Source organism: Phlebotomus papatasi, chromosome 1 (assembly GCF_024763615.1).
Source record: "Phlebotomus papatasi isolate M1 chromosome 1, Ppap_2.1, whole genome shotgun sequence".
NCBI classification, from domain to species: Eukaryota; Metazoa; Arthropoda; class Insecta; order Diptera; family Psychodidae; genus Phlebotomus; species Phlebotomus papatasi.
Window position 1 is genome coordinate 35,976,660 of NC_077222.1, and position 19,007 is coordinate 35,995,666.

General features: G+C 32.6%; 3 protein-coding genes across 4 annotated transcripts in view; 2 read left to right on the forward strand and 1 right to left on the reverse strand.

Annotated features, from left to right (window-relative positions):
* The window catches only part of LOC129798961 (steroid hormone receptor ERR1), a 48,265-nt gene extending 31,858 nt beyond the window's left edge, over positions 1 to 16,407 (reverse strand). The window contains exon 1 of one of the 2 annotated variants that reach the window (XM_055842507.1): positions 16,286 to 16,407. Coding sequence is in view for 1 of the 2 variants with exons in the window: in XM_055842506.1 (XP_055698481.1) it covers positions 5,509 to 5,541 (33 nt within the window). In the remaining variant the exon portion in view is untranslated. Of the gene's footprint in view, positions 1 to 5,508; positions 7,257 to 16,285 lie in introns of those variants that run through there. The other variant, XM_055842506.1, reaches the window with a different exon arrangement.
* Positions 16,406 to 17,542, forward strand: LOC129798966 (TBC1 domain family member 7). The gene is made up of 3 exons (XM_055842513.1): positions 16,406 to 16,710; positions 16,777 to 17,375; positions 17,433 to 17,542. The coding sequence occupies exons 1-3, from the start codon at positions 16,521 to 16,523 to the stop codon at positions 17,520 to 17,522; spliced, it is 879 nt and encodes a 292-aa protein (XP_055698488.1). The 5' UTR covers positions 16,406 to 16,520; the 3' UTR covers positions 17,523 to 17,542.
* A 62-nt stretch (positions 17,543 to 17,604) lies between these two features.
* Positions 17,605 to 18,677, forward strand: LOC129798968 (RPII140-upstream gene protein). The gene is made up of 3 exons (XM_055842515.1): positions 17,605 to 17,835; positions 17,902 to 18,156; positions 18,228 to 18,677. Exons 1-3 carry the CDS (start codon positions 17,669 to 17,671, stop codon positions 18,628 to 18,630), a joined length of 825 nt encoding a protein of 274 aa, XP_055698490.1. The 5' UTR covers positions 17,605 to 17,668; the 3' UTR covers positions 18,631 to 18,677.
* Positions 18,678 to 19,007: the final 330 nt, after the last annotated feature.

The following is a 19,007-nucleotide window of genomic DNA, read 5'->3' on the forward strand; positions in this document are numbered from 1 at the left end:
ATTTACGCAGTTTCCTAAATGTTCTAATCCAAAAATAGCAAAGAATGAAAACTGAAAAAAATTTCGGAAGAAAAATTTCTTCTTTTCAGTTTCCGTAATGCCATTTTGTGCGGTTTTTCTCGCTCCCGAAAATGTACATAATCCCGGAATCCCCTGATATCAGATGATGACCCTTATTTTTCTATCTCTCTCTGGGTCCGCTGATCACTCATAACTAAATGCACCAAATGCACCATTCAACAACTCACAGTTTTAGTTCGTACGGCACCCAATTTCTTTCGTGTTGCATAATTAAAAATACTTTTAAAAAAACATTTGAACTGTTAATCGGTCAACTCAGTGACTTTACAAGTTCTTCTGTCTGACATATGGGTTTCAATTGTGTATTATTTCCAATTCATCATCTTCAAAACAACTTTAAAGCATTTAGATCTATAAATGCCGATCTAAGTCTGTAAGAATTATGTATATAAGTATATAAGTCCTTTAGCATAAAAGTTCTTTTAAATAAAATACAAAAATTCTCCGATTATGTCGTTTTATGGTGCTAAACCCAACATTTTGAATGCAGTTAAAAACTATGTAATTTACGTTTCGGCGAAAAGGCATTACACAGTAGAGTGACTTCCAAATTCGAACGCTTGGGCGAGTATAAGCTTTTAAATAGTATTACCAGATGCAAATATTCTGATATGACGCCACCTAACAGCAATAAAAACCTATTCATATACTTAATGTAATGGGCTTTTCTTAAGAAACTATTAAGTGGTTCATCTTTGCATCCAAATTTCCAACAATGAGCGGACTATAAAAAAAAACAAAGAGTAGTAAATTAAATGAGATTAAAGATTACAAGTGATTATGTTAACAATAGTATAATTAGATATAAAAAAGTAGAATCGCAATTTGCGTCTTTTTTTTGTACGAATTCTAAAGATAGTGCATACTACTTCTCAGCCAGTCAAACACATGTCTTACCGTCTTCTTTTTTTTCTATTTTTGATATAATGCTTAATATAAATACATTAAGACACAAATTTTAAATATATTGCGAATTAATACTGCATAACATAAACAGAGTGTGAGAAAGAGATCGAGAGTGATTGAGAAGATAATGGTTATTAATACAAACTGTTATTTTAAAAGTAAACCACAGTGGTGAGAAAGAGATGTAATACTAAAAGAATCAATGCGCGATCAAATACTAAATAATGTAAATGTGTCTGTTGTGTGGTGTTTCTCTTTCACGGCCAAGTTCAAGGTAAACCAGTCTGTGTGTTTTATATGAGTGAGCCTCCTTTTTTTATTTATTCCCTCCCCTCCATTTCTTTCATTTATATTTAAATAATCATCATTCATACAACACTCTAAAAAGTTCTCTGTTTGCCACTTTTTGTGCTTCCCCACCACTATATAATTTCAGCGAGTTTCTTCTATATGAATTCTCATTTTACATACCGACACATATACGCATAGGTACGATTATATATATAGTAAACTTAAAGATTGTTATTACATATGGCAAAGAGGGTGTTCCATTGCACGCAATAACTTACTATTTTTAATTCTCTCACTATTATAACAGTCCTTCTAGAATCTTTGAAATTTCACCCTGTTAATTTTCCGATAATACCAAGTCTACTTTCTACAGTGTCCAATGTGTAAGAGAACAGGGCACTCGAAAATCGTGTGTTTAAGTTTAAATGAAAGAGAAAATACTGACACGCGGGATAGCCGCCTCATTAAAGCTACTTAGCACACTACAGTCACTTTTCTCAGAGACTGTAGCAAATTTGCAAGGAATATACATTTACATAGTATACTATTAACCATTCAAAGTATTTACATTACTAATTATTATTAAAGATAAAGAAGAAATTTAGGAAAAAACATAATTGTTGTATGCACAGATCGTACAGATAGACTAGAAAGTTCGTGTTTCAACATAATATAAATTAATATTAGAATTAAAAATTATAAACAGACATTTAGTGGGTCTATAATGCTAGTGCCTCGGGTTCGAACCCCGTTAGTTACAAACATTTTTTGTCGTCAGAAGTGTTCGAATTGTATCCACCGTGAGCTTCATTGTACTTGCTTCCGACTTGTGGAATGGCCTAATTTCTACTTTAGATGTGATACCAGCATTATTATTTCTTGAATTTCACAAAGGAAACAGTATATAACCCCTGGAGGGAAATTCTGTAACGCTCTGGCAATGCCATATGACAAATTGGGTTCGAATCTTTTAGGAGAGCTTTTTCGAAAATGCGATTCTGTAGTCGTGAGATTGCCATTTCAGCTCACGTGGCATTGTCAGAAGTCATATATTTGAGATTTCTGGCAATTCAAATGACAATAAATTTTGTTAAACAAATCAACCAAGACGTATTGTATTTTCATAAAATCATCAAGTAAAGGAATTTCATTAAAAATTCAATGAATTGCATTTTCGAACTCATATGATTATGACAAAAAAAAAGCTCGAATGGCATTGTCAGGTTTCGAACTCACGCGTGACAATGCCACGAAAATTACAGAATTCCCCTACTGGACTATTTTACCACCCAAAATTTTTATCCCGCGTAGACCACTGTTCTTAACGTATCTTTGCGTTGCAGACGTTTTTCGAAAATTGTTATCACATTGTATATCCGTCTGTCCGATCTGTGCCAATCAGTCCATCTGCCCATCTTTCCGCCTAATCTGTTCAGTTGTCGTCAATACAAGTGGCCAAACAGTTAGCGATAACTACTTGAGACCTTCGAGGGATCCCCGCAAAAGTTGAAGCTAAGACCACTAACACGACCTTGATTTTTTCCCACCCTTGCCTTTCCCCATCAAAACCATTTTTTGAGGCTTGCTAGTCGGAAATTTCTTTTATAAAAAAAAATGCCTATGAATCCTAATAACGGTTTTTCAAGGTCTAATGCCGGCTTCAGACTGGAGGTTTAGCCCAGTTCCCGGAGGTCTCAAAAATCTAAATAACGAGCAATTTTATTGATTTTTGAAAATCTAATGAATCATTTGCCCTTATAATCCAATCCTAAACAACAATTTTCTAAAAAATCGTGCCTGATCAGGAATTAGAGGAGTTAAGCCAGATAGCTAAGTCTTAGGCCTGAAGCCCGTATAAGGGCTTGTTGGGGCTAGTAGGAACGGTCTTGAAATTTCCTATAAAACTGAACCGGTTACAAATCGGTTATTATGAACTAGTTCACGCAGATGAAGAAAGGAGTAAAAATGTATTTTCTTTAGCCTTCGAAATAGATTTTAGAATGCCTCTTCTCTTGGAAAAATTCAAGCTAAGAGCGTTCGAATTGGATCATTTGACTATTAGAGGAATCTGAAAGCATTGAAGATGATCGACACAGTGGACATGCAAAAAGCTCATTACACCAGAAATCATTAAAGAATACAGATGTAATTTTTTGAAATTACTCAATGGTAATTTTTAATAAAAAAAAGTTACACATCAAAAAGCCATTTGGTTAACTGGGACTACTTGCTTCAAGAATTCATAAAAGGTTAACAACTTTGGAAAACCTTTATTCAGGCTAATCCTCAAGAAATTTAGCCTTCAAAATTTGACATCAGTAGATTTATCCTAAACTGTCACACATTAAGGGCTTAGATTTATCGATCAGAGATCGTGTGGATAAATTTCTTTTACCTAGTCACTTACTGCCAAATTTTACAGACTATAAATGTTCTCGAGAATCAGCCTGAATCTATTATTTGATTTATCTTAATTTTCTTCCATCTATGCCGACTCAAAAATTCTTCCTCCTTTATATAAAAATAGTAATTTTTAGTGATTTTTTGCATTCCAATATAACCCAGGAATTATCCAGGTAGATTTTTATAGTATAAACGTAAATTAAATGTAAAGAGTTTCGATGGGCTTTTCGAGGCTAAAGATTAAACATAGGGGGAAGTGGGGCACCTTTGAAAGTGGGTTACCTTTAAAAGTGGGTTACCTTTGAAATTGGTATTTTTTTCCTATGTTTAAGTGGAACTGAGCCATATCATAATGTAATTTAGCTTCTCAATCTAATTGTGTAAGTAAAATATATCACTATAAGGCTCAATTTTATTTTAAAATAGGTGAAAAATTCCAATTTTAAAGGTTTCCCTGCTTTCAAAGGTGCCCCGCTTCCTTACTACACGTGAAAATGAGGTTAAATTGCTTTAGATAAATAATTTCAATTCTTGAATGTAACCCATTATATTGAATTAAGTACAAATAAAGTGTTTAATAAGTAGTTAATTTTCTTTTATTTGCAAATCAATCCTATTACTTTTAAAACTTTTTTGGGAGATCTTTTGAGAGATTTATGAATCGGTTCAAATCGGTTGAGAACCGGTAAAAGGTAAATTATGCGAAAGTACTTTTGCGGTTGTTGCAGATTCTAAATTTGAATTTAAATGATTATGGGGGTCAGCCTTTTATAGATTAGAGTTGCTTTTATGGTTAGGAATTGCCAGATAGAAAAGAAGCGTAGAAGTGTAAGTTTTTAGAGGGAATTCTGCTGCATAGGACGCTGTGAGATAGATTGCAGAAATTGAGAGATTTTGATAGAAATAGAGACAAAGATTTCTGAAGGACGAACACGAGTAGGATAGATCTTTGAAAAGTTGATGAATAGAATTACCTGGCAATTAGGATAAAAAAAAAGTGAGCAGGAATTAAGGGAGATTTAAGAGGGCACCTTTGAACGCTCAGATCTTAATTCATTCGCACATTCGTTTCGTTCACATAGCCTTTGATACGGTATTATTTGAAGAATAAATAATATTTCCGATCGAAGAATTTGTCAAGAACAGGTATAGCATCTAAGTTACGAGTTCGAGCATTTCGCAAAGCTTTGCCACCCTTTTTTTTTACAAGAAATCGACATTCCTTATTTTTTTTTAACTTTATCTTGGAATATTTAATGACAAAATATGACTCGCGTCACCTACAATGTCTCTATACCTGAATACTGTGTAAGTTTTCTCCATTTTAATTAACTTTCTTTTTCATTAAGTACATCAATTAGAAAAGAATTGTTTTTACAAAAATAAAATCGGTTTTCAATATTTTTTCTCAAAAAAAAAAATGTACAGTAGACTCTCTCAAATTCGGGCATTTGGGCCCGAAATATCATCCGAATTAGTGATAAATTCGAGAGCCAAATTGTTTGAAATGCGACGATTTTTTGTTCCTCTGCATACTCATATCAAGTTTCCGTACTCAAATTTACGGTAAATTTAATGAAAACCCTTTAATAATGCAAAATCTCATCATAAAATTAAGACAAAACATTGCAAATTTGAACATTTTTTACTTCATTCGAAAACTTGAAAAATATCGAGACTTTTTTCCAATTTAACTGCTGCCCGAATTAAAAAGCAGGCCGATCTTAAAGAACCGAATTAGCAAGAGTCTACTGTATGTCAAATTTTTGGCTCATAATTTGTAGAGGCAAAGTACTTTTTTTTTAATATCAACAAAGTAAGTCTCACCAAATTTTCCACCCAATTGTTCATTGGAGACATTCCTATTGTGAAATGTAAAATTTTCCAACAGTTTTGGAGAAAATCTGCAATTTGCGTCACTTGTTTGAAAAGACGTTAACACAATTTTTAGGAAGAAATATTGAAGTAGAAGAATTTCATATTTGCTATTTCTATTGCTTATTTTTACCACCACTTTTACTTAAAACCAGATATTTTACAAAAGATAAAGTCCATTATTCACAAAAAGTCCCTGTAATTGTGTTTCTTCTTTTTTTTGTTATTCAAATTTCACATTAAAGCAGTTTATTATTAAACATTTCAGATAACAATTTAGAGAAAATTCTATTTGTGTAAAAATAAAAGAAGTTTCTATGTTAATAAAACTTTCAAAAGAAAAAGAATATTATCACTATATATTCAATTACACATTTAGAGGTATACTTGAGCAATTTTCTTCTCCTTTTACTTCTTTTTTTTGTCGTGCTAATAAAACATAATACACTCCAACACGATACCAAGCTCAGAAGCAACTGACGAGAATGGTTGCTTGAAAGTAGTGTTTTCTATAGAGAAGACTCAAAAAAAAGTCTCAATTGAATAGCATGAAAGAGAGAAGAGACTAAGTAAGTGAGATAGAAATGTTGTTGGAAGAAAAATTCTCGAATCTTCACACACATTTGCTTATGTCCAGAATCAAAGTAGAGAGAAAAAAAAATTCTTATATATACCCTTACTAAATGAAAATAAAATATACAGCAATATATTTTAGAATTATGAGAAGAACACATGTACAACTTTGAATTAATTTGCGCACATAAGAATTTTCAGCAAAAGAATCTCGGTATCAGTAAAGAAAAGAAAAGCCTCTTCAGAAGCAAATCCTAATCAAACATTTATAAAAGGGGTAAGTCTCCAAAAGATCACCCATATTACCATTAAATTGTATTTAAGTTCAATAAATACTCTTGCGTGAATGCAAAAAGAATTCTCAATATGCTACTGTTAGTCCGAACAAATCCCATAATTCCAATTATCTCCCTCAGTAATCTATTTCAATTGAATTTCCTTAAACAAGCAGCTTGAGATGAATTTATTATTGAAATATTGCGTAATGTCATTAAATGTAAATATAGCAGTAACAACATATACACACAATCATTGAGCTTTACACGAGAGAGAACTGCAAATATAAAATCCCACAAATACATTTATCACTCAGCAATAAGATCAGTTGCAAATCTGTCACATAATTCTTCAATATTAATACAGCGCAAAATAAAAATTCTTAAAGAAAAAAAAGCTCATCTAATTCATTTTCACGCATTAACATCTATTCATTAATGCAGATTATGCTTTATCCTAAAAAGTCTATTTCAATTGACGCAATTCTCTCCGTGGGTGATTGATTTTTTTCCTGTTGATTTGTTAAACAATAAGTAAACACTGTACGATAAATATGAAACATCTGTTTAGACAGAATTTTTATCATTTCACACCTCATTTTGATCTCAATATAGTGCTCCAGCGAATTGAAACGTAATGTATATAATAAAAGTAAATATTGAAGAATAGATTCTAATACAATAAAAATGAAAATGGATTTAATAATGTAGGTAGACAGAAAAAAATCAATTATATTCTTAACGTCTAAAGTATACGAGCTATATGAACAACTTTTTTAAATAACTACTACCCTACGATAGCAGATTAACCCTTAACCCCTTTACGATCATCAAATATTTACAGAGAACCAATTCAAACCACATTGGAATTAGAATTCACTGATACCTGTAACAAATTGCCACAAAATAGAATAAAATTGGGTAATTCGGAATAATTTCTTACTTATTCGGAAATTGGAATCTGTTTTAGTTAAGGAAAAGGGAAAACATCAACGAAGAAGTACTACTAGTTGTAGGGCTTGTACTTCTACGTGCTTTTATTTTCTCTTTACCTATCTGAAACAGTCCATCATTGCCCATATCTGCCTAATTAGGAATATCGTGTTACCCTTTATTTTTTGTTATGTTACCTTTTAAATTCTATACAAATTTTCATCCAAAAAAAAAACAAAAATAGCTTTAACCCTTTCCGGACCGTAAAGCGGTCTTCAGACTAGAAGCTTAGCCCAGTTCCTGAAGGTTTTAAAATCTTAAATAGCAAACAATTTTATTTTTTTGATAACCTAATAGGTGAATTACCTTTAATAATCTAATCAATCTAATCCTAAGTTAAATTTTTCCAAAAAAATCGTAATGGACAAGAAATTAGAGTAGTTAAGCCATATGGCTAAGCCTTAGGTCTTAAGCCCGTATAAGGGCCTTGACAGACCTAAGGATTAGCCGAGAGACAGCATAGCGTAATTATATTAAAAATAATGGCCTCAATTCTGAGACCAAGATCAAGATCAAGTTCAAGAAAATTTCAAGATTTTGGTATTCTGAAATCAAAAAATCAAGATCAAGATGTCAAATCTGTCAAATGTCTTGGAATCTTGAAATCCAAGACACAAACCGTGTGGATATCAAGATTTGCAATTCTGGAACCAATATTTCAAGATTTCAAGACGTCAAATTTCTTGTTTTCTTGAAATAATTCAAAGAACCTCTCGGAGGTGCTTGGAATTTTCAAGATACTAACAATTTGAAGAGTTTCATGCGGAAATCGTTTTAGATGAGGAATATTTCTATAAGAGATGATACAATAAAAGAAAATGATTATGAAAAATGCAATATTTGATCTTGTAATTTAATCGTAATGGTACATATTTCTAAATGTACGTTTCGAACTACAACACCCAGAGAATACCTGCAAAAGAATCACATTTTGAATAAGCATTTTAGAGTTTATCACATGTCACAAGTTTTGTTTACACTTCTTTTATTCCCGATTATGGACTGTAATATACTATTTAATACAACATATAATTAATTTTTCTAATTTATACGGTGAGATTTCAACAAATTCGGCAAAGAATGAAGATATTTGTCAGAAGTGACGTGTCGTTAAGTGTGGAAAATCTTGAAATCTTGGTTCTTAGCTAAGACATTTTAAGTTCCATTAATGTTTCGCGTCAGAATAAATATTTGACAGCTTGAAATTTTGATCTTGATCTTGGTCTCAGAATTGAGGCCAATGGTTAGACATCATTTCCATCATTTTCCACTAAGTCGTCTCTCGGCTTAAGTCGTAAGTGTGTCTAGGGCATAAGATACCAAGCAAACCAGTTCCATTTAATCCTCCTTTTTTTAAAGTTTAGGGTAAGATGGGGTAATTCAGAATCATGACTACTTTGGAATTTTGAGATTTTTTCACTGTTTTATTTGGTTAAAGAAAAAAAGGAGAACCACGAAGAAGTAAGGGAGACTAGGGCAAAATTTGTCAAATCGAAAATTTTAAAATTCCATATCTTACAAAAGAAAAGAGACCGAGACTTCAAATTTTTATCATAGATTGCCTTCGTGAACCTCAATAAACGCCAAAGGTTTTAAGGAATTCGAATAAGGAATATAGAAGATAATAAATATAAAAATTTTTAGGCCTATTTTTAAAATATTTGCCCTTCAAGAGATATCAATTTTCATCGACTTACTTTCCAAAATTTTTGCGTTAGCGTGTGTGCTGAATAGGGTAAGTGTGCCTAATTCCGGCCAGCTTGCAATTTCGGCCACCTTTTTTGTTCCTCGAATTTCCATGAACTTTTAGATTTTACGTACTCTAGAGATTATACAGATTATACAATGCAAAAGAATAACAAAAAATGTAGCTTCGACAAACGAGATGACGTGAAAAAGATATTGGAAGAATTCCCGATGGGCAAAAAACTATGAGAATGAAGGTGGCCGAAATAGGGCACCAAAGGTATATGTATATTTTTATTCATTTTAAAATGTATTAAGAATGATTTTAGAGTAAATAAAGACGATAAACTGTGTACAAGGTTCTAAGCGACACTCCTTAAGAAGAAAGAATAAAAAAAACCAATTTGTATTTAAAATATTACATTTCAAACTTGAGACTTTGACGCTTGCATGCAACTATGCCGAAATTTGGCACACTTACCCTAATGTTGGTAAAGTTGTAGAGAGGTAATTTTTCTATATGCTTAATAAAAGTCATTTAGATTCTCTGATATATTGTGAAAAAATATAATAACTATTTTGACAAATATTGCCCCAGTCTCCCCTATACAAGACTTTACATTCGAGAGTACTTCTTCGTTGTTTTTTTTTTATATTTCTATATAAAACTGTCAGAAACTCTCACAGTTCCAAAGTAGATATGATTCCAAATTACCACATCTTACCCTAGATTCTCAATAAGAAATTTACTAACTTTTAAAAATTTTGCATAGTTCCAGTAGAATCACAAAAAACTACACATTTATACGTTAATATAATATACGTTTTGAAATATATTTGTGAAGAAAATATCTCAAATATCATTATTATTAAATTTTTAGGGCTTGGTTAATATCGCCTTTGGTTTTGAGTGCTCGCTGAATTCAGTGTGTTTTTTTAATTGTACGTAATATTGCGTATTTTAAACTCAAATGTTAAACAAAATAAAAATTCTACGCTTGTAAATTGTATATTTTGTAATATATATTTTAACTGCTCGAACTCCAAGAGAGCCGTTTTTTTTTGTAATTGTGATCATACTTTATTAAATCAATAAAAAGGAAATTCTAAAATAAATTTAATTATCTCTATCTGAAGTTCGAGCAATAAGTTCAAAAATCTCTTCTTAAAAAGTTGAGAACATGTCTTATAAAAAAACAAAGGCGTTGAAAATGTAAAAGAAGCCTTTCATTTAGTTTTTAGCAAATTCTTTTATTGGTCAATGAATTTTAGTGGAAATCAAATATTTCACAAGTTTAAATCTTAATCAAGAACTTGTCCTAATACGATATTTTCAGTCTTTCTAATTTTTTTTAAAGAACTTATACATAGCGTATTAACCCTCTAACGGTGTTTTCTTTAATATGCGAAAAAAAGTTCTAAAACAATGTTTTCTAGGATAATTATGATCCAATAAAGTCGAAAAAACCATCTATTCTTCATTATCTCTTTTATTTTATGCGCTAGGTGAGAAAATATAATTTTTTTTGAAACTCTTTTTGCTTCTAAAATCCACATTTTTAGTTTTTTCAAATTTTTTAAATAAAATATACAAAGTAGAATGACATATCTTTCAGTAAAAAATAAATTTATTTCAGTCAGATAACTTTAAATCGATATTTTTATGGAAATTGGAAATGAGTTTTTTTGCACAAATATTTTTTGTTGCTTTTTCTCTGACCTGTCACACAAAACTGGGAATAGCAACCAAACGAAGAGTCAAAATGAGTTCAAACTTTCAAGAGATGTTTATAAGACTATTACCGAGGACACTATAGCACTTTTAAATAAATAAAACCTTTATTGTCGCTGTAATTGTGATTTTTGTGAAGACCGCCTGGAGGCGGTCTTACCCGTTAGAGAGGGTTAAATACATGCAATACATGGCTTTTTATGAATTGCAAGGACCAAAATGAATCTGTGAGAGATTTTCCAGAAGACAGTATTAAAGATTCAATACCGATACGGCTATCGCTGACTTATCACACTTGATATCCTTGGGAAAATGAAAGAACACCTGAATTACATATTGTTATGCAATTTATCTACATAATACATTTAACAATTATAGCAAATGTTATGCTTATTTTTGCGTTGGATCGAAACGACCTTACATGTTTTATTGTCTTTGAGTTATTTAATATATTTAATAATAATAATAATAACAAAGCCTCTTAGTATAGTTAAATATCAGATCAGGAGCTAAGGCTTTCAAACAATAATTTTTAAATAAAATGCTTAACTATCCAAATTACAATAGTTGTTGTTAAAATTATCCAAGAAAAGAATGGTACAATTTTGTAGTAACTTAGCCCCAAAGCTATTGCCTAAGGGTCAGAAAGAGGTACTTCGCCTTTTAATTATTAAATTTTTAATTTTTTTTGTGAAAGTAAAAACAGAGTAAATGGAATTCCCTCAAAAGATTTTGGTGTATTTTTCCAGAAACAAACACGAAAACGATGAAACTGTGGCGGCATTTTACGATCATTCCATTTATCTCAAATCTCCGTTGAATTCTCGTCTGTTCGATCGATTGCAAATTGTACAATATATATTACTGTCTTATGTTCTCTCCGAAGTCATATTCTTACTTTTTGCTTCACGTTATCAATGCTAATACTCACAATTTTTCGCGTTTTCAACTTGACACGAAACTCTACCATTTAAACGCAAAAGGTCAATCAAAATGTATAAAAATAAAATCATTCTTCAACATTTTTTTTATGTAATGCCCTCCTTTACCACAATATCGAAACATTATTGATTAATACCGGTGGTGGATGAAAATAATATCTCGAAGGAGAGTATATTTTGGAGAAGAAAGCAACTAGAATTTGTGAGTGTGAGCCTCAAGGAATAAAAAATTGTCTGCTAATTTTTTTTTCTCCGAAGATCATTCGTGCTGTTGGGAGATTTGCATATTTTGAAAGCCTCCCTGGGAGCTTCTGTATTTCTCGCAACTTTGGCTTCTTGAGGCCCCGGCTCCTTTAGCTCTTCTCTTTTCTTTCCCAACATTTTATTACTATAAACAAAATAATATGCAAAGAAATTCAGACACAAATTTTTGGCAGACTCTACCACTTCATCGTGTGTTCGTTTTGGTAAATAATTTCACCATATGTATACAGTGGCTGAAGAAATATTAAATCCAGATATTTAATTTTAATAATCTAATGTGAAGATTATGCCCTTTAAAATAATGAATATCTAATATAGAGGAATGTAGGCATGGTTCGCACAGAGTGAACCTTCAAACGATGCGAATTTTCTCTTTGTTTGCAAAGAGCTAGGTCGTCACATCTTACAAATACAATAGTTGATTATTAACCTCACAAGACGAGATAAGAAATAGTAAGCCAGCTCTCTGGAAACAGAGAGAAAATTCGCATCGTTTGAAGGTATACTCTGTGCGAACTATGCCCACATTCCCCTAAATCCCTACAAAACACAAAAAAGAGTTACTTTTTTCCAACTTTTAACAAATGTGAAAAACAACGTGATAAAATAATCTTAGCGATACTTTAAAAATAAAACCAGAAAAATATTTATTTTGATAGTTCACAAATTGTATTAAAAGTGAGTATTTTAAAGCCCACTTCAACAATATAACGTCATTAAGTAAAAAATATTTTGTAAAATTATTCGTTAATATTTGTGAATTCCCACTGGGGATTTACGATTTTACAAACTTGGTTCGTAACGAGAGCACTTCACGAGCATTTTTGTTCTTTTAAAAACATTTGATCGTACATTTTTGTATGTCTGACAAAACTTTACGGACAAATGACAAAATTTTACGAGCACATTTTGTGTACATACGAACATTTATGAACGTTAAGTGCTCATGTGACGAACAATGTTTGTAAAAAAAGGACAAACATTTACGAACTTTTTAGTGAGTTACACAATTTACGTGCATTTCGTAAGTCTCCAGTACTCTGAAAGAAAAGTTTTGTCAAATTAACAAGACAAATTTGTCAAAAGGGATGTTCTTCCATACAGAATATGGAAAAGTTTTGTCGAATCGGCGGCCAAGAGGATCTTGTCAAAAGTTTGTCAAAAGGGTATTTTTCCATATAAAATGCGAGAAAACAGTTTTGTCAAATTGGTAAATAACGTCCTTTTGACAAAATTTCAACAAAATCCATTTGTTCGTTTAACAAAACTTTTTTTTTAGAGTAGGCACTCACAAACATTTACGAACAATTTTATAATTTTTTTTTCTGTGTAGTAAGAAGTTCGGTTTGAAATACCATTAATTATTGTAGCAAATTCAGTGGTCAAGGATTTTGATCAAAAACAACTAATATTAAATCTCCGCTGTACGATAATAAAACTAATTCTGATTCTAAGTAATGGGAAAATCAACTGATTTGTCTAGCATTCTGCATTATTGAAGGCTAAATTTTAATTTAAATGAAGAAAACATGAAGATTTTTATTTAAAGAATTGTCAAAAAAAAACTCTTTAACAAAAGAAAAAAAACTAAATAATTTCTGTTTGATTTGAAAAAAGCATGAGGAGTTTAGCATAAAATCAATAACTTCAATTCTAAGATCAAGAAAATAAACAGTTTATTGATATTGCAAGAATAATTTGTAATAGATTTTAATAGCAAGAATTGACGTCGTAAAGAATAAAATTGCGAAAGCCAAGAAAGGTCTAGTGTTTTCCGTCAATTCTTGCTACACCCCATCGGACCGAAATTCTTCACATCAACACACGGTAGATTTTAATATTTTAAAATTTTGAAGTTTCAGCCATTGTCCGCCTATAAAGATTAATTTAAGATCGATTGTAAAGAATTGGCGCGTCAGTAATGAAGATCCTAAATGGTTTAACAATTTTCGTCCTAATGCCTCCAAACGCACAAACTCTCACGACTGATATACTATCGTTACTAATCAATTAAAAACCGAGTTGCGAGGACGATGACTTTTAAGATAAATATGAGGATAATTCACATGACAAAAAAGGCGATTAAACTATTGAACAGAAAATACTCAAAATTTGAAATTTAGCCAATATGCACCTAAATTGTTTAAAACGTTTAGCTTAATTAATGAAATTGCAATATTCAAGCAAAATATCTTTATAAGACAACACGAATGAATTTGAACATAACTCAGATTTATGTTTTTAAAGATCAGTGGATCACAGATGACCCAAAAATATAAGACAATTTTTAAGACTATAAAAAGTCATTTTGTCCTGTGAATAGTCAGAATTTTTTCTGGTCATCTGTGACGCATTGGTCCTTTCCTTAGATGGTTAAGATTGAAAAAGGAGAGGAATATTACCTAAAATGACTTTCTGCAGACGAAAAAATACCATAAAGTTGTGTATTTTTTCACACTATAATAATGTGAAAAACTGTAATCATACTATAATAGTGGTAATTTTTAGAATTTGTCAAACAGTTTTAAATCACGAAACATTGTTGAAAAATTTTTATGATTATAACAGTAAGAAATTTTACACAGATCGCAATTAAATAATTAATTCATCCGATTTCACACTATTATAGTGTTAAAATTTTACACATTTTCAAATTAAACAACGTTGTTGAAAATTTTTCAACTATAATAGTGGTAATTTTCAATCACGTGACAATAAATTATCAAAATTTTGTGCACTTTTTAAACATTTTTAAATTAAACAACAAAAATGATCGATTTTGCATTATTAAAGTAGTTGAATTTTACACATTTTTTTACTGTGTAGGCACGAAAACACACTGGAACGATAGTTTGTGAGTACCAGAATGGTACTCACAATTAGGATTTGGAATTAGGATTTTTCAAATATTTTTTTTAATAAAATTGAGCCTTATCGTGATATAATTTAGCTGCACAGATTGAGAAGCTAAATTACATTATGATATGATATGGGTCAGTTCCTCTTAAACATAGGAGAAAAATCGCGTTTTAATGGTGCCCCACTTCCCCCTAAACCCCGCCGTTTATTGTATGAACGATCTACGCACCAGAAGTACCTAATTTTAGTCAAAAATTTCCCAAAAAAATTGATGTCTCTGCCTACAATAAAAAGGCACATTTTCTTAAAAAAAAAAATACTCCTAGTGTGTAGAGCCTTCTAGAGTTTAGTTATCTCTCGACTTAACACGCAGGTCTGCCGGAGACTTAAATTTCAAGTTTTTCCTTAAAATTTTGGGCATTACCAGTGACTTAATTTTAAAAGAGGGCGTGGCTTGTTTTTAGGTGCGAAAGTCCCTTACGCTGAAGAATTATTGGATGGCTCTAACATTTTCGTAACCACTGTAATGTATTTGGCTTGGTTTTTTGTCTGCTATATAATCTCCCCGGCAAAATCATTTATTTCTCTATTCAACTACACCATGTCGACGTATAATGAAAAACACGACACGACAGAGAAAAATAAAACTAAAATGATTTTATATACTTTTTAATACATAAATGTGGCCATGAACCAGTAAAGTTTGTGGGCTTTTTTTTTCACTCTCCTGCCTCTCTTCTTTCGGTCTCACACATATATCTAATTAAGTGTAATTTTGTGAGTAAGAACTAGAGAGAAAAAAAACTATTTGTCCACTAGACGGTGGAATATTCTTGTATATAAAATATTCAAATTGGTATTTTGGGCAATATACATTTCTCTCAGTGCAGCGATTGCCTCAAGGATTTCCCATTTGGTCAGAGTCAAGAATTTCACCTTAAACTTGAATTTTTTTTTTTGTACACAACTCACGGAAATCTATGTGTTATGCAATTGAGATGTTACGTGGTGAAGAAATATAAACAGTTTCTCACCTTTTAATTGAATAATTTAATGAATATTATCAGATGAAATATTTTTCTATGCAAATTGCAAAATGCTTTGACATTTTTAGCACAGTAAATAGATGGTCTCCTTTTCTTCAGGACACCTTAAATCACTTATATCCTGCTTTATTGGGGTACCTGTCGCTATTTATTGTGAATGGTTTTCAAGAAAACACTCCCCAAACCCTAGGAAAAGCAAAAGAGCGCAGAATATTACGAAATCCGAGATGTTTTGGGGTAGAAAAATTAGACACTTTGACACAGGTGCAAGGAGTAAAAATTATCCTCAATTTTCTGCACTATTCACCAAATAAAACCGAAAAATTAATACACAAAACTGTAGATTGGATGGTAAATTACCTGTTTTGGGTGTTTAATTATCCAAATAAATGTTAAAACAACATTAAAATAAAATAATAAATGGCACACGAAAACTTGCGACGTGAACTAAAAAACTCCACTGCGATGAATTCCGGAATTCCGAATGCATATGGCGGATCAGCTGTCACTTCCCGTGTGAAAATGTAAACAAAGCCGTGTTTTTCAAAACAATTTTCTCATTGATTTCCTGGGCAGTGTACTGAGTTTTTTGACCATGGCAACTGACGAGAGGAACTTCCGATCGGGCTACTTGGAAAAGGTGGGATGTCGTGGTGTTGGCGACACGAATAAACTGGAGAATCTGCTGAAGGAAAAGTTGGTGGATCAGGGGAAATTGAAGCAGTTTTGCATCAGATTTGCAGTTCCTGTGAGGCACAGAAGTCTCCTCTGGTGTTCACTGCTAAGTAATTAGTACCCTGAACAAATGAGGCACAAGGAACCCTCTGTATTGAGCTGCTTTTGCCTTTCAGACATTCATCCGATGTACACAAATAACCTTCAGTATGTTATGACCCAGAGAAAAGCTGTTTACATGGATCTCCTGCGAGCTCTCAAGATGATGAGACTCGTCGATGAGGCAAAAATGCCCAAATCCCGCATATTCTATGCCATGTGGCTACTTGAGACTAAAAGACTGCAATTGGGATGCAATATTTCCACGGCAGAAGACAGTTTTATAGCCATTGCTGAGACTCTCCTTAAACTCTTTGATAATGAAGTAGAAATCTACTGGATGGCAAAGAAATTCTACGAAATAACCGAAGATATTGAAAAGGACTTACCCAAATTGCTGGCTCTGACGAATTCTCTGCTCGAGAAGAACAACCAGGAACTCTTCCGATATCTCGAAACCAATAATCTGCTTCAGAAACTTCCACTCAGCAAATGGTATGTTACTTGCTTTGCGGGGGTTCTCAATGAAACAGCCCTGGCAAGGGTTTGGGACAAGATAATTGGGGGCTCCTTCCAAATCCTCGCCTTTGTCACATACAAAACGCTTAGCAAGCTCGAAAAGACCATTTTCAAGTGTACGGACATTGATTCCCTGCTCAAGTGCATTGATACTCAGGTGAGTAAATTTGACAATTTCCTCAGCCTTTCTCCTCCAACTTAACTTCTTTTTCAGGCCAAGAACAGTCAGGAGATGTCCGATGTCATTGTCTCCAAATCCATCGAAATGTGGCAGTCCTCTGAATTCTTTTATAAATCTTTTTGAATAAAAAATATTTCTGCACTATTTTGTTTTTTCTTCTTTTCCGGATCTTCCGAAATTGTTTTCATAACCTCAATTCGTGTTACATAACCTCGTTTCATGGTAGTTTTCTTTCCAAAGTTTCCAAACATCGCAAATATCTCGTCAAAATGCTGAGAAAATTAGTGAAACATGCCCCTGTTGTGGCATTTATCCCCATGGTATTTGATAAACCCGATGAGGTATCAAAAGACACAAAAACAGCCAAAGATTTCCTCACGAGGCAGGTTGATGATGAGACCGGAATGGATCGACTCAAAAAGATGTTTACAATGAAGTAAGGACTTTTCTCATAATTCTACAAACCTTTCAACTAAAGATTCTGATCCTCTGATTTATGTAGCTCCGAGGATGGTGTCTCTTCAGAACTGACATCAATTCAGCAAGCAGGTTTCATGGGAATTTTCGTTGGAGCATGCTACGGTGGTTTCTTACACTCCCGGAAAGCCTATTTGGACTTTATGGAAAGGAATCTAGCTACTAGTTTCTCATCTCACCTGGATGCTAAAAAGAAACTCCAGCATGCCGTCACGATGAGCTTTGCCAAAGGAGCCTTCCGGTGGGGCTGGAGATTGGGACTCTTCACCTCTACTTACGTGTAAGTCTCCGGGAAATCTCAAAATCTAATCTTTCCAAGTTTGAAAATTTCAATCCTAATTATTTTCCCAGTGGATTTATTACCATGGTCTCTGTCTACCGGGGAAAGTCTTCGATCTACGAATACATCCTTGCCGGAACTGCAGCTGGAGCAATGTATAAAATGAATCTTGGACTGAGGGGAATGGTGGCGGGCGGAGCAGTTGGTTGTGCTTTGGGGACAGTTGGTGGACTACTATCAGTCACCCTCCTTCGAGCCACGGGCATGTCGATGGAAGAAGTGCGCTACTGGCAGTACAAATGGAAAGTGGACAGACAGACTATGATCCGGGCTAACCTTCCGTCGTCGGCCAATGCTGAAAAGGATCCCATTTTGGAAGCCCATGAGGAAAGATTTGGTAAAGGTATTCACACCTTAACTCAATTGGATGAAAAGCTCACGACTCAAGCTCCAACACAGAAAAATGAAAAGTAAATGTAATAGGATTTATTTAGTTAATAAAATTGATTTTCAAAAAAAATGAGAAAATAAGACTATTTTCTTTTTACTACAAGAAGTAATTTAAATTAAAATGCTTAAAAAGTGCTTTGAAGACGACAACTTTCGGATTTGGTTCCTGCCAGATCTCTTTTGAGTGATTTCGGTGATTCACATAAGAATTTACTTTTCCTAATACAAAATAAACCCAAATATTGACAAAGTAGAAGTTCCTAGACCTAGAGCTCTGGATGAGGAATACTACATAATATTCAAAAACTAAATTAAAAATTATTAATTGAAGAATAATTGAAAGTCAGAGCAGAAGAAAAGCGCCTCTGGCTTGAAAGATCTGCTTTCTCAACCTCAACGTC